General features: G+C 42.3%; 1 protein-coding gene across 3 annotated transcripts in view; it reads right to left on the bottom strand.

Moving 5' to 3' along the window:
* CARD10 (caspase recruitment domain family member 10) overlaps positions 1–15,959 on the bottom strand; it is a 258,903-nt gene that overhangs the window by 40,545 nt on the left and 202,399 nt on the right. For all 3 annotated transcript variants that reach the window (XR_004538001.1, XM_033929903.1, XM_033929902.1), the window contains exons 19-20: positions 7,446–7,686; positions 4,970–5,051 (exon numbers count right to left, since the gene is read on the bottom strand). Coding sequence is in view for 2 of the 3 variants with exons in the window: in XM_033929903.1 (XP_033785794.1) it covers positions 4,970–5,051; positions 7,446–7,686 (323 nt within the window). In the remaining variant the exon portion in view is untranslated. The remainder of the gene's footprint in view (positions 1–4,969; positions 5,052–7,445; positions 7,687–15,959) is intronic.

The raw sequence follows: 15,959 nt of genomic DNA on the forward strand, positions 1-15,959 counted from the left end.
CTTCCCAAGAGAGCAGTGCTGGCTCAAGGAAGTGTAATGCTGTAGACCCGGGTATGGTAGAGGCTGGATCCATACCACCTTTAGCAGCCCTACAAGCCTGTGTGGGTATTGAAGCTGCAAGAGGCTTTACAACTCTTTTCAAGGACTGAACTGCAAGCTGTGAGGTTTTTTTTTCTGTTTGATATTTTTGTGGCAGAGTGTTTGTTTTAGTCAGACCGTTACAGTGACTGTTTGGAACTGTGAGGTTTTTGATACTGCACTGTTCTGATTCTCAGCACAGTTTGTCTAAAAATCTGGGAGTGTTTTGTGGGAAGAGGGAAGATCTTTTAGCGGCACCGGCACGTCCTGTGGGCTACGTGCCGGTGCCAGACAGGGGGGTAAGTTTAAATTGTTCGGGCGGGGGTGCCGGTTTACAGGGGGGGGGGAAGCAGTGCCGCTGGCCTCGGGTGGGGGGACGTATCAAAGCGAGTTTCCATTATTTCCTGTGGGAAACTCGATTTGATATACAAGTATTTTGGTTTACAAGCATGCTTCTGGAACGAATTATATATGTATTTTGCATATAAATCCTCTATTTTTTTAGTAAGAGGACTGACTGCTTGCAAAAACAGGTCTACTTTTGAGCGCGAGTTAGGTGCTAGATAGGCTTCAGTTAGGTGGATGCGACTTAGGCGTTTCCTAGGTGTGCTGGAGGCATTCGCATATAGGAGAATGGGACTTCTATTTTTTATGTTTAATAATGCATTACTTAAGCAAAGCACATGAAAAAAATATATATATTGCATACTAAACTTCTATTTATGGCCTAAAGAGGACTCCAATTTGATAATAATAGAATAAGATGTCTAATAATGTATTACTCATGCAAAGCACATGAAAAAAATATATATACCGTATTTGCCGGCGTATAAGACGACTGGGCGTATAAGACGACCCCCCAACTTTTACAGTTAAAATATAGAGTTTGTTATATACTCGCCATATAAGACTACCCCTTCTTCCGCACACCTTCTGCACAACAAATAAAACTTAAAAGAACATCAGAATTTATTTCAACAATTTTAATTAATTCACTAAAGCTGAATAGAACAATAAACCCATGGGAGCTGCCATGCTATTTGTTTTCTAAACTGTTAACCAAACTGAAACTGTCAATGATAGAAGGAAGATAACACATAGAGGGAGAGAGCAAGTGCCGGGCAAGTCCCTAGCAAGTTTGCTGGCATGACAGTTTCCCTTTAAAAGCCTTCAAAAGCCTCCTGTTCGCCCCCGCAACTTCCTTAAGGGCTAGACTCCACACACGGCCGCATGTGCGAGAGACGTAGTAAAGAGAAAAGGGGTGGGGCCAGAGCGCCGCTGCTTCCCGCTGCGCAGGATGAAGGAGCTGGCACCCTTGTCACAATGATGTCCCGCCATGGCCCCGCTGATATCCCGGCAGGTTTACTAGTACCGTAAGCACTGTAAGGAGGTAAGGAAGGAGATGTTAGGGCATGTAAAGTAAGGGCATGTAAACAGTACCCGGCGTATAAGACGACCCCCGACTTTGGGGAGGATTTTAAGGTACTGAAAAGTCGTCTTATACGCCGGCAAATATGGTATATATTGTATACTAAACCTCATTTCCAAACAGTTAAAAAAAGAAAAAGAAATACACTACTCACAATGGTTGTGCTTCAGTGCAAGTGGATGTGCCTGATGCACAATCTTGATATCATTGTGATATCATCAATATGCACCTAGATGGCAGAATGCCACTAAAAAATAGGAATATGTGCTGGGATATCTGACCATACTTGGGATTTGAACATGTGACCTTTGGAAGGCAGAAGCAGTGTCTTTAACCACTGAGCCACAAGCACTTTCTTTTAGACAGTGGTTCCTGCCATGTGAGATAATACCTTAGGAGATCATAACTATCTCAGGGTAAAAATAAGCTTCCCTCTGGACCTTGGAAAGGTCAGAGTGCAAATGTAAATGACAAAGTCCACAAGTCATACTCTTTTATGAGACCAAAAAGAAGCTGTTAAGGTACATGGAGGGAGGTTGTGGGAATTTGAAACCAAGACCAGTAGAAGATGGAAGAAGTGCCTTTAACCACTGAGCCACCGGAGCTTTTGTTTAAATAGGGGTTCCTATTATTTTTTAGTGGCATTCTGCCATCTAAGTGCATATTGATGATGTCACAATGATGTCAAGATTGTGCATCAAAATGTCCACTTGCTCTGAAGCACGGCCATTGTGAGTAGTGTCTCTCTTTTTCTTTTCTTAACCTTTTGGAAATAAGGTTCAGTATGCATATTTATATACAGTATATATACAGTATATAAAATTGGATGTATCTGTGTGTGTGTGTATGTATGTATGTTCAAGCATAACTCTGAAACACATGGACAGATTTCAACCAAACTTGGTATACATATCACTTACTATCTGGGGAAAAATACTGTGGGAGTGGAAAGGGGTGTGACATGTAAAAATTATTGAATTTTCCTCTATCATTTAACTTTCATTAGCGAAGCACAGCACAGCATAAGGTTTTAACACACAATTAAGGTTTTTTGCCAGTGGTGACCGCTCGACCACTTCTTTAAAGCCATTTTGGTGAGGTGGGAGGGCCCTTTCTGAGGCTTTTTCCTTCATTTTTTGATTTAGTTTATAGCCTATGCTGTTCTTATTTTATGTCTTTGGACATTATCATAATCAATATTGAAAGTGTTTATCCTTTTAAAAATTATTCAACAAGACATATTTTACTGTCTACCCCACAGTTTTCGGCCTCGCTGAGATGATATTCCAGCATAACTCTGAAATGCATGGACAGATTTCAACCAAACTTGGTATACATATGACTTGCTATCTAGGAAAAAATACTGTGGGGGTAGAAAGGGGGTGACATGTAAAAATGATTGAAAATTAAAAATTTTACTGTGTAATCCATAGTTTCTGGCCTCGCTGAGATGATGTTCCAACATAACTCTGAAACGCATTGAGAGACCAAACTTGGTATACATATGACTTACTATCTGGGAAAAAATATTGTGGGGATGGGAAGAGGGTGGCATGTAAAAATTATCAAAAATGACAGATAATTGGGATAAGTAAATATCCTGGCAATGCCAGGTAATCAGCTAGTGTGTGTGTGTGTATATTAATATATAATTATATATATATATAATTATATATATATATATATATATAATTTATTTTTTTTTCCATGTGCTATGCTTGAGTAATGCTTTATTAAAACATCTTTTTCTATTATTATCAAATAGGAGTCCTCTTTAGCCCCAAAATAGAAGTTTAGTATGCAATATATATATACTTCCCCCTCCTTATTCGCGGGGGTTAGGGGCAGAGCCGGCCCGCGAATATTATAAAACCGTGAATAATATTCAGGCCAGTTCTGCCCCTAACCCCTGCTTCCCCCAGCTATTTTAAGTCCTGAAAGCCCCCCTTAAGCCATACCTGGTGGTCTAGCGGGTTTTCAGGCAGGAGCGATCTTCCCACGCTCCTGCCCCGTGCAGATCGCTCACAGGAAATGGCTGCCTTGAGCTCCCGTAGTCTCTCGAGCCATTTCCTGTAAGCGATCTTCAAGGGGCAGGAGTGTGAGAAGATTGTTCCTGCCCCAAAAACCTGCTAGACCACCAGGTAAGGCTTAAGGGGGGGGCTTACAGGGTTTAAAAGCAAGTCTGGGGCCTAGCACCTTCCTACCTGCAAACACACTTCACTCTACACAACCCCACACATACAACCAGAAACAAAAACATCTTTGCATACCCAAAGATCACAGGTTGCAAATACAAATCCTTCCTAGACAGAACCTTCATGTTCCAAGCAAACAGACAGCAATCCTGGCTGGGAAACCACATAAATAAAGCCAGGCAAACCTACAACACATTCCGAAAATCAATTAAAACTGTTCTATTTGACAAATTCCTTGCTTAATGAGATCACCTCTCTCAAGGTTTTGGTTTGTTTTTTTTCACCTTATAACCCCATTGTATTATGTAACATCTTTCTTCTCTCATTTATTCTTTCACCATGTTTCTCCAATTCATGATGTAACTTCCTTCTTCTTGCATTTTGTAATTCGCTGATTGTCCAGCCTTCTTTCTATGTGAACCGCCTAGAAGTCAGTTTGACTATGGCGGTATAGAAAAATAAAGTTATTATTATTAAAATAACCTGAAAAATGAAAATGTTTTTGTTTTTTGTTTTAAAACCGCGAATAAGTGAATCCGTAGATACAGAGTTTGTGAATATGGAGGGGGAAGTGTATATATATTATTGCATGTGTTTTGCTTAAGTGATGCATTATTAAACATATTTTGACTTTAAATATCAACCAGCTCACGTTCAAAAGTAGACCTGGTTTTGCAACACCTACATTTTAGGGTTAGGTAGACGTGTTTGGGCGCTGAGCGGCATGCGATTCTCTAAATGGGCGTCCAAATTGAAGCCATTCCCACACCATGCCCTTGCCTATTTTTAGGTGCGACTTTTTCCTATAGGGGTCCATGAAATTGTGGACGTCTATTTTGAGAATCGTGTCCAGCGTTTGGACATCTAAGTTCCAATTAATGCTTGTTAAAGTAATTAATTGGACTTATTATCCACTTTATTTGGACGCCCAAGTCGATGGACACCCACATTGTGGATGCCTAAAGTTAGACATCCTTTATAGAATCTGGCCCACTGTACACAGATGTGCTTTTTTGTCAATGTGCATATATAGCCATGCAACTTTATAAAAGCTCTTTTCTATCTATAAAACAAGCGTAATGAAAGTAAAGCCCTTTACAGTTCTACTCCTCATGTTCTTCCTTTGTAACAGAATTCACCTTGTTCCTTCAAATTCAGTGAGCTACCTGCACCACCGTCTATTTTGATCACATTTCCTATTCTCCACCCCCCACCAAGGAGAACAAGTAGGAAGAATTTCCATATTATGTATTACTCTCCATTTTACCTTGTTCTTGTGGGTCTTGTATTGTCCTCCAGCTGTCACAACCAAACCAAGCTTCTGCTGAATCAGCATAAGTTGTTGTGCTCTTGAAAAAATAAAATGAAAACAAATTTTAGGATACAATGGGAGGCAATTTTATAACCATGTATTCATGCAAGAGAAGACAATAGAGACTTTGTGGCCTTTGTAGACAAAATTTGAGCGTGGTTTTGGAGACCAACTAAATCTGTGCTAGCGGTTTGTGATGATGAGTCTGTTATGCTAGTGACATTTCTAGAACATACGACTATAAGTCTTGCCATACTAGAACAGACTGAAGGTTTATAAAGCCCAGTGTCCTGTTTCCAACAGTGGTTAATCCAGATCAGAAGTACCTGGCAAGATCCCAAAGGAGTAAAATAGATTTTATGCTGTTTATCCTAGAAATAAGCAGTAGATTTTCCCATATCCATCTTAATAATGGCTTATGAACTTTTTTAAACTCTGCTAAGCTAATTGCTTTCACCACATTCTCTGGCAACATATTCCAGAGTTTAATTATATGTCGAGTGAAGAAATATTTTCACTGGTTTGTTTTAAATCTACTACTTAGTGGCTTAATTGCATGCCCCCCTACTCCTAGTAGTTTTGGAAAGAGAAATAAGCAATTCATGTCTACCTATTCCACTCCACTCAGTATTTAATAGATCTCTAACATATCTGCCCTCAGCCAATCTCTGCTCTAAGCTAAAGAGCCCTAGATGCTTAGCCTTTCCTCATAGGGAAGTCATTCCATCTCCTTTATCATTTTTATTGCCCTTCGCTGTACCTTTTCTAATTCTACTATATCTTTTTTGAGATGAGGTGACCAGAATTGCACACAGTATTTGAGTATTCTCACTACAGAGTGATACAAAGACATAAGATTCTTATTCTTTTATCTTAATTTTTATTATTGTTTCAAAAAATAATAACAAAGAAAGAGACATTGTTGCAGAAAAATTATGAAACCCAAGCAGAAAAATAAATCTTACTTAATCAGCATAAAAAAGCAATACTAATCAACCCTGTTTCAAAGTTCAAGTCCATGATACTAGCAGTGATGGTGCTAATTGAATTAAGCAGTATTTAAGGGGGTGCCCATAACCAATATGCATGGACACGGACGTAACGTCAGAGAAATTGAAAGGGGACAGGTTTAGACTCAGAGAAATTGAAAGGGGACAGGTTTAGAACCAATGCTAGGAATTTTTCTTCACTCAGAGGGTGGTAGACACCTGGAATGCGCTTCCAGAGGATGTGATAGGTCAGAATACTGTGTCCAGTATTGGTCGCCGTACCTCAAGAAGGACATGGCAATACTTGAGGGGGTCCAGAGAAGAGCGACGAAAATGATAAGAGGTATGGAAAACTTGTCATATGCCCAGGCTGGAAAAGCTGGGGCTGTTCTCCCTGGAAAAGCGGAGACTTAGAGGAGACATGATAGAAACTTTTAAGATCCTGAAAGGCATAGATAAGATTGATAGGGATAGATTCTTCAGACTGTGGGGAACAACAAGTACAAGGGTGCACTCGGAGAAACTGAAAGGGGACAGGTTTAGAACCAATGCCAGGAAGTTCTTCTTCACCCAGAGAGTGGGGGACACATGGAACGCACTCCCAGAAGCTGTGATTGAACAGAACACAATACAGGGATTCAAAGTGGGTTTGGATAAATTCCTGAAGGAGAAGGTGATTAAGGGGTACAGATAGAAGTAGTGATAGGTTATAGGATGAGTTCAGGGACCACTGACAGGTCATGGACCTGATGGGCCGCCACGGGTGCGGACTGCTGGGCGCGATGGACCTCTGGTCTGACCCAGCGGAGGCAACTTCTTATGTTCTTATGTTCTTAAGGGGATTCAAAGAGAGATTGGACAAGTTCCTGAAGGATAAGGGGATTGAGGGATATAGATAGAGGTAGAGATAATATTATGGAAGGGTATAGATAGAAGAAAAATGGGGATTGAAAGGTTTTAGACAAAGGATCACTTACAGGTCATGGACCTGATGGGTCGCCGCGGGAGCGGACTGTTGGGCGCGATGGACCCCTGGTCTGACCCAGCGGAGGCAATTTCTTATGTTCTTATGTTCTTAAGGGAGCGCCGAGGCCGTCATGAGCAGCAGGTTGGAGCTGCTGCTTGTGTCGGCAAGAGCGAGAGGTATAGTGGTGGGGAATTGAAGACATGTGCGCAGCGGGGAAGGAGTGGGGGTGGAGAGGAAAAGAAGCACTGGTGCCCTTACCAAGATGGTGCCTGGGGCAGTCCACTGCCTCCCCCCCCTACTACGCCATTGATCACATTGAATTCCATGGTGTATCACGGTATACAAATATAATTTTATGTTATGTAACACTGGGATTAAGTCACAGAGAAAGAGAAGACTATATACTACTACCTACTTAGATGTGACTAGATCTAGGGTACCCTATTTTTTAAAAAACTTTTTATATTCCAATTACCTGCTGAAATTGGGCACCACTCCTCGAGCCTGTTCCTTCTGGGTCTCAGGGTTGACATGGGCACAGTACCACTCCAGACGCCCCCGATACATAGTGTCTAAGACATGGAGGATTTCTTGTGACTTCACCCGGATGAAATAGGCCTCCTGCTGCATCAGGATATCCAGATTGGTGCGTACATAAAAGGAGTCCCTGGATAGTTGGGTTCCTTTCTTCAGTTCCTTCTTCAAAGCATGGTACCCTGAGAATGTAGAGAATAAACATCACAAGAAAGGGTGATATGGATTGCTACACAGCCATTTTCTTTCTATGGATTCCAAAAAATGTGGATGGTATTTACCTTAAATGCCAGGGACAGAGAAATCAAGGTGAGCACATATTTGATACAAGGAAAAAAAAAAAAAAAAAAAGACTGCAATCCTGGAAACGAAAGACTGGAGTTGTCCATTAAGAAAGGGAAAAAATCTTTGAAGCTGAGAAATACTTCAGTGCTACCATCCTCTGTCAGTGCTGCCAGCCAAGTTTTATACCGCCTAGGGATACTAATCCATCCCCAATTACCAGGTCTCATTCTCATGTAGTCTGCTGCTTTTATTTATGACCTATAGCATGCTTGGCGATAGGGAAGAGAACACTAGTACTGAATCACAATCACTCTCTCAATGATACGGGATTTGGCTAGCAAAATTGTAAGATTCTCAGGCTGTGTGATGCCCCCACAGTGAATCAAACTGCCAGCAAGGACTTGGTCTAAAGTGGATCCATGACAGAGCACCAAATGAGGTGAACTGTGAGCAGAAAGAGGGATCCATGCTAACTGCTACTTAAGGAATGTAAAACTGAGCAAATATAATATTAGAGAATTCTGTCCTTTGCAAGGGTTTTCATGTTCTTAGGGAGCAGGTGATTATTTTACCCTGCAATGCTATGCTTCATAGTCTGCACGTTTCTCATTGATGCATCCTCGTATGCAAATACTGTTAATCTATTGTTCTCTCACATATGTATAAGTCAAGCACTGCAACTGTCTCCTAGAGGCAGAATATCAGAAGTTATCTTTTTGGAGAGATACTTACAATGTTACTCTCTAACTGGCCACTAGGTGTCAGTGTAAGAGAAACTGTTTCTTCAGCAGCATTCACAGACCCTGTCATCACTAGATACAAAAGTCTGACATGGGTAAAGAGATCAGGGTCTAAGGTTGCTATCTCATTCCTGGTCATGCGGGTTGATTCAGTCTTGCGCTTGTCCATTGCAAGCATGGACTTCACATTGCAAGTTATTCACCCTTTTCCTTGGGAAAATCAGAACTGGATTAGCCTGTTCAGGCCTCTCATTTGCCATCACATTGTGCCAACAGAGTCACTGGGCAGTTAAAGATGGGCAGACCTTCATTCCAACTCCATCATGATTTGCTTGTTAGTAAAAAGGGCAATTTCCAAGAAACTGCCTAGCAGCCAGTCATGCTCCTAGTTTAGTAACCAAGTTTTAGTAAAATTTCTGGGTGAAACCTACCCAAGTTCATGCTTTCGAAGCTTGCTAGAACTAATGCATAAGCAAAATAGTCATGTATCTTGCCTATATTAATGCAGATAGACTATGAGTTAGAAAATAGGATAAAACTTGTATTGAAACATCTTGAACTGTAACTATGGCAAATTTAATCTGTAAACTGTATATATCGGGGCTCATAATCAAAACTTTAACACGTTTAAAAACCCACCCAAGTCGGAACTTGGACGAACTAAAATACAAGTCATCCAAGTGCCAATAATCAAACCGATTTTCTGGATGTATCGAGGGACTTTTTAGGCCTCTGAATCCCACTGTGCACCCAGAACTACAAGGAGTGTACTTGGAGGCATGGTTAGGGCTGGATGTGGGCCAAACTAGACTTAGTCGTCCTGCAGGGATAATCAAAGTTTTTACTACACATCTTGGATGGAACTTAAATGTTGTGACTTAGACAACGTAAAAACAGGTATAAGTGCCAAAAAATCTGAAAACTTATCTCTTTCAGAGGTTCTTAACTGACTGATCTAATTTATAGAAAAATTTTTATTATCTTTATTATTATTTTATATTATATTCTTCTAAACTTTGTTAACCGGCTTGAGTCCTTGCTGGAATGATCTGGTATATAAGATGGAAATTAGATTAGATGGAAAAAAAAAAAAATATATATATATATATATATATATATATATATATATATATATATATATATATATTCTAAGTGTGTTTTTTGAGAATGGGCATTTTCCCACTGCCGACTTTGGGCGTCTAGCACCACACGACCAAATTCAACTTAGACATTTGTTTTATGCCCCTCCACGTATATTGGTATTAGATCCCTAGTATGTATCAAGTTAGGATAAAAACTTGTACTGTAACTATGGTAAATTTTAACTTGTTAATTGTATATTATGTATGTTAACCTGTAACCCATTCTGAGCTCTGGGGAAAACGGGATAGAAAATTAATTAACCCCTTCCTTTACAAAGCTGCACTAGTGTTTTTAGAGCTGGCTGGGGCGGTGACAGCTCAGATGCTCATAGGAATTCTATGAGCATCAGAGCTGTTACCGCGGCAGCCTGCGCTAAAAACGCTAGCGCAGCTTTGTAAAGGAGGGGAAAAATAAATAAATAAAATAAAAATACTCTTCCAGTGCAAAGAAGCACATTCTCTAACTATCCAATCAGTCGCAAATCTACTCCTCTCCAAATATTATCATCCATTAGGCTTTTAGACATAATCTTTGATAACAAGTTAACTTACCATCAAAAAATCAGCGCTACAGTTCAACAGTGCTTTTACAAATCTTTTAGAACCACCATCACTTAACATACTAATACACTCTTTTGTTATCTCAAAATTAGACTACTGCAATTCACTTTACAAAGGGATTACAAAGAAAGAACTCTGACGACTTCAAATAACAAAAAATACAGCAAACTCACAACAAATTCAAAAAAATTTGATCATGTAGCACCCCTACTGCTCAAACGCACTGGCTTCCCATCTCACATAGAATTTAATACAAAATATTGCTCCTCACATTCAAAACCCTAAAAACAAATGTCCCAGAATTCATAAATAGACTTCTAATTCCCTGCACACCCTCAAGATCACTCCGAACACAATCCCAACATCTGCTGGCAATTCCTTCATTAAGCCACATAAATTATCAGAATATAACTAACTGAGTGGTACAGCTAACCAATATAACCCCGATAGCATATAATCCATTCAATGGGGGGGGGGGTCTGAAGTAAACGCTGAGGCCTTTTCCTGAATTACTAACACTAATAAATAGATATATGGATAAATGTGACTAATTAGCATTTACTTCAGACCCCCCCCCCCCCTCCAATTGAGTGGATTATATGTTATTGGGGCCACATAAATTATGACACAACTCAATCTTCAATTTTTTCAGTAACTGCCCCCAACTGTGGAATTCTACACCAATCCATATAGGAGAAGAGCCCCTACTAGACTGCTTTAAATCAAAGTTGAAGACCTTCTTATTAAAGGATGCCTTCGATGTATGAACCCTTTTCTCTTAAGTGTCTCACTGTCCTATTTACCGATGGAGTTCCCCCCACCACAAACACACCTTATGTCCCTTGTGCTTCAGTCATGACCCAAATGTATGTATTACCCCCGATTTTACATTTCTGTACCCCGCTTAGATGCATGATAAGCGGAAAAACAAATTTTAAATAAACTTGGAAAACTTAGATATGTAAGTTCCTTTCTCCAAGCACACTATCTTATGTTTTATTCTTTTCTTTTTAAATGAACGTATTTCTAGGTTCCTCCTGGACTGAGGGCTCCTTTTACAAAGGTGCGCTAGTGTTTTTAGCACACGCACCGGATTAGCGCGCGCTACCTGAAAAGCTAAAGCCTGCTGAAGAGGCGGCAGTAGCGGCTAGCGGGCGTGGCATTTTAGCACGCGCTATTCTGCGCACTAAGGCCCTAATGCACCTTTGTAAAAGGAGCCCTGAATGTTTGGTGTGGTGAGGAGGCCTACAGGCAGGTAGAAGAGCAGGATCATCAGCAGCGCTGGAGCGAGGAAGCTACGGCTACACAAGATGGAGGAGGAAGCTACGGCTACACAAGATGGAGGACATGGACCAACAGATGGAAGACAGGGGTCAACGGACGCCGAGGATGAAGGAACACATGAAAGATTCGTGCAAGCAGAGAGGACGAAGACTGGCGGGTACCAAGGAAGAGAAGGACTGAACCGAGGATACAGACTTGAGACCAGTGAGGAAGCTGAAGAAGGAGAAATCTGCAGTCGTCGTGGGAGACTCAATCCTGAGAGAAGTGGACAGTCACGTAGCAGGAGGGAGAGAGGATCGGCTAGTGACCTGTCTCCCAGGAGCAAGAATGAAGGACATCACCGACAGAATCGAGAGGATCCTGGACGGCGCAGAAACAGAAGAGACAGCAGTGATAATCCACGTGGGAACAAATGATGTCAACAGAAGAAATTACAGCAGGACTACGTTAATTGAACAGTTCAAGATCCTAGGAAGGAAACTGAAGCTGAGGACACAGAAGATAGCATTCTCAGAGATTCTGCCAGTACCGAGGGCAGACGTGAAGAGGCAGACCGAGCTACAAGCAATAAACGCATGGTTGAGGAGATGGTGCGAAGAAGAGGGATTCCTTTTTGTAAGAAACTGGACAACTTTTTGGGGGAAGAACAAGCTCTTCAGGAGGGACGGACTACACCTGAGCAAGGCAGGAACGAGACTACTAGCAAACAACGTCAAGAGAGGAATTGAACAGGCTTTAAACTGAGAAGAAGGGGAAAGCCGATAGTCGACCTGACGTCAACGGTTCGGACAAGAGTATCCAAAGAAGATACTGAGCGGGAAAAATGCTGGGAACAGGCAAGAGACGAACAACAGAAGCTGTTGACCAACAAAAAGGGCAAACAGATAAAATTAGAGGAACAGGAGAGATCAGGAAATCAGGTTGCAGACGAAAAAGATACACCAAAAAATGAGGAAGAAAGGAACAGAAATGAGGGACTGGCAGCCCAAATAGGGGATGGTAAGAGGAGCAAAACACATGTAAAGAAAAGCAGAGAAAAGAAAAGACCAGGACTTAAATTGCTTGTACGCTAATGCAAGGAGCCTAAAGATCAAAATGGGAGAATTAGAAGCCATAGCCAAAAAAGAAAACCTAGACATCATTGGAATCACGGAAACATGGTGGAACGAGGACAACCAATGGGACGTAATGCTGCCAGGGTACAAACTCTATAGAAGAGACAGGACCCACAAGAAGGGTGGAGGAATAGCACTATACATAAAAGACACCATTCCCTCGTCCGGAGTGGATATAGAACCAAAGGCGGAAGGACTGGAGTCATTATGGGTCAAATTGCCAGGAAAAAGTGGCCTTGACATAAGATTGGGTCTATACTATCGTCCACCTGGACAAACGGAAGCAAACGACAAAGATCTGGCAGCAGAATTGAGGCGGGAAGGCAACAACAGGAATGTGACAGTAATGGGAGATTTTAACTACCCCGGGATAAACTGGAATATTGGAAACTCAAACTGTGCGAGGGAAACAGAATTCTTAGAGGCTGTGAGGGACTGCTTTATGGATCAGCTTGTCAAGGAACCAACAAGAGGATATGCCACTCTTGACCTAATTCTCAACGGAATAGAGGGACCTGCAAAAGAAGTGGAAATAGTAGGACCACTAGGAAACAGCGATCACAACATGATCCAGTACAAATTAGGAGTAAGTGCAGCAAAAGGGAAAAGAACCACAGTGACAACGTTCAACTTCAAGAAAGGGAACTATGATGCTATGAGAGCAATGGTAAAAAAAAAACTTAGGAACATCTCAAGGAAAACAGAAACTGTAGAGCAAGCCTGGTCTCTATTCAAGGGCACAGTGCAAGATGCACAACATATGTACATCCCCAGATTTAGAAAAGGGTGCAAAAAAAACCGAACAAAAGACCCCGCATGGATAAACAATGAGGTGAAGAAAGCGATAGGAGACAAGAAAAAATCATTCCGGAAATGGAAAAAGGACCAAACTGGGGAAAACTGGAATGAACACAGGAAACGCCAAAGAGAATGTCATCAAGTGGTTAGGAGAGCGAAAAGAGAAAACGAAGAGAGACTGGCCAGGGAGGCAAAAAACTTCAAATCATTCTTCAGATATGTTAAGGGGAAGAAACCGGCGAGGGAGGAAGTAGGACCGTTGGATGATGGAGACAAAAAGGGAGTGATAAAGGAGCAAAAAGAGGTAGCCGACAGGTTAAACAAGTTCTTCTCGTCAGTCTTCACAAGCAAGGACACATCCAGTGTACCAGAACCCGATGTGATCTTCCATGGTGACCAAGAAGAAAAACTGTCAGCAATAGAGGTGAGCCATGAGGATGTCCTCCAACAGATAGATAGATTGAAAAGCGACAAATCACCAGGCCCGGACGGAATCCACCCTAGGGTACTAAAAGAACTAAGAAATGAGATAGCGGGAATACTCCAACGAGTTTGTAACCTATCCTTGAAAACTGGAGAGATTCCGGAGGACTGGAAGATAGCAAATGTTACACCTAGCTTTAAAAAGGGGTCAAGAGGAGACCCAGGAAATTATAGGCCGGTAAGTTTGACATCGGTTCCAGGCAAGATGGTAGAAGCACTGATAAAGGACAGCATCTGTTAGCACATCGAAAAAAATGGGCTGATGAAAGCGAGCCAGCATGGCTTCTGCAAGGGAAGATCATGCCAAACAAACTTACTGCACTTCTTTGAGGGGGTAAACAGCCAGTTGGACAAAGGGACATCATTTACCTTAACTTTCAAAAGGCCTTTGACAAGGTACCCCATGAGCGGCTACTTAGGAAGCTGTGGAACCACGGGGTGGAAGGGGACGTACACAGATGGATCAAACACTGGTTGGCAGGCAGGAGACAGAAGGTTGGGGTGAAGGGTCACTACTCGGGCTGGAGGAAAGTCATGAGCGGAGTTCCGCAGGGGTCTGTACTTGGACCGCTGCTGTTCAATATATTTATTAATGACCTGAAAACGGGGACGAAATGTGAAGTTATAAAATTTGCAGACGACACTAAACTCTGTAGAAGGGTTAGAACTACGGAAGAGTGTGAGGACCTACAAAAGGACCTAAACAAACTGGAGGAGTGGGCGAATAAATGGCAGATGAAATTCAATGTAGGGAAATGCAAGGTCATGCATATAGGGAGAAAGAACCCGATGTTCAGCTACCAAATGGGGGGATTAGTATTAGAGGGAAGTAACCTTGAAAGAGATTTGGGTGTACTGGTGGATACAACAATGAAGCCAACGGCGCAATGCGCAGCAGCCGCGAAGAAGGCAAACAGAATGTTGGGTATTATTAAAAATGGTATTACGACCAGAACAAAAGAGGTCATCCTGCCGTTGTATCGGGCAATGGTGCGCCCGCACCTGGAGTACTGTGTTCAATATTGGTCACCGTACCTTAAGAAGGAAATGGCAATACTTGAGAGGGTCCAGAGGAGAGCGACACGAATGATTAAGGGCATGGAAAACCCTTGGAGAGGCTGGAGCTCTTCTCCCTGGAAAAGCGGAGACTCAGAGGAGACATGATAGAAACCTACATGAACCACGGGATGGGAGGGGATGTGCACAGATGGATCGAGCACTGGTTGTCGGGTAGACTGCAGAGAGTCGGAGTAAAGGGACAATACTCTGACTGGCGGGGAGTCACGAGCGGTGTGCCACAGGGATCGGTGCTGGGGCTGTTACTCTTCAACATATTTATCAATGACCTGGAAAAGGAGGCAAAGTGCGAGGTTATAAAATTTGCAGACGATACCAAACTGTGTGGCAGAGTTAGGTCCAGGGAGGAGTGTGAGGACCTGCAAAGGGACCTGGACAAGCTGGAAGACTGGGCAAACAAATGGCAAATGCGCTTTAACGTGGAAAAATGCAAGGTCATGCATATAGGGAAAAAGAACCCATTGTTCAACTACAAATTGGGGGGGGCATTGTTGGGAGACAGCAGTCTTGAGAGAGACTTGGGTGTGCTGGTGGATGCATCACTGAAGCCATCTGCACAGTGCGCAGCAGCCTCGAAAAAAGCCAACAGGATGCTGGGCATCATAAAGAGGGGCATAACAACCAGGACGCGGGAAGTCATCATGCCATTGTATCGAGCGATGGTGCGTCCACATCTGGAATACTGCGTTCAATATTGGTCGCCGTACCTCAAGAAGGACATGGCGGTACTTGAGAGAGTTCAAAGGAGAGCAACGAAACTGGTAAGAGGGCTGGAACACTGCCCATACGCCGAGAGGTTGGATAGGCTGGGGCTCTTCTCTCTGGAAAAAAGGAGGCTCAGGGGAGATTATGATAGAGACCTTCAAGATCATGAGGGGCATAGAGAAGGTGGATAGGGACAGATTCTTCAGGCTGAAGGGGTCAACAGGCATGAGGGGGCATTCGGAGAAACTGAAGGGAGATAGGTTCA

The sequence above is a fragment of the Geotrypetes seraphini genome, chromosome 2 (genome assembly GCF_902459505.1).
Source record: "Geotrypetes seraphini chromosome 2, aGeoSer1.1, whole genome shotgun sequence".
NCBI classification, from domain to species: domain Eukaryota; kingdom Metazoa; phylum Chordata; class Amphibia; order Gymnophiona; family Dermophiidae; genus Geotrypetes; species Geotrypetes seraphini.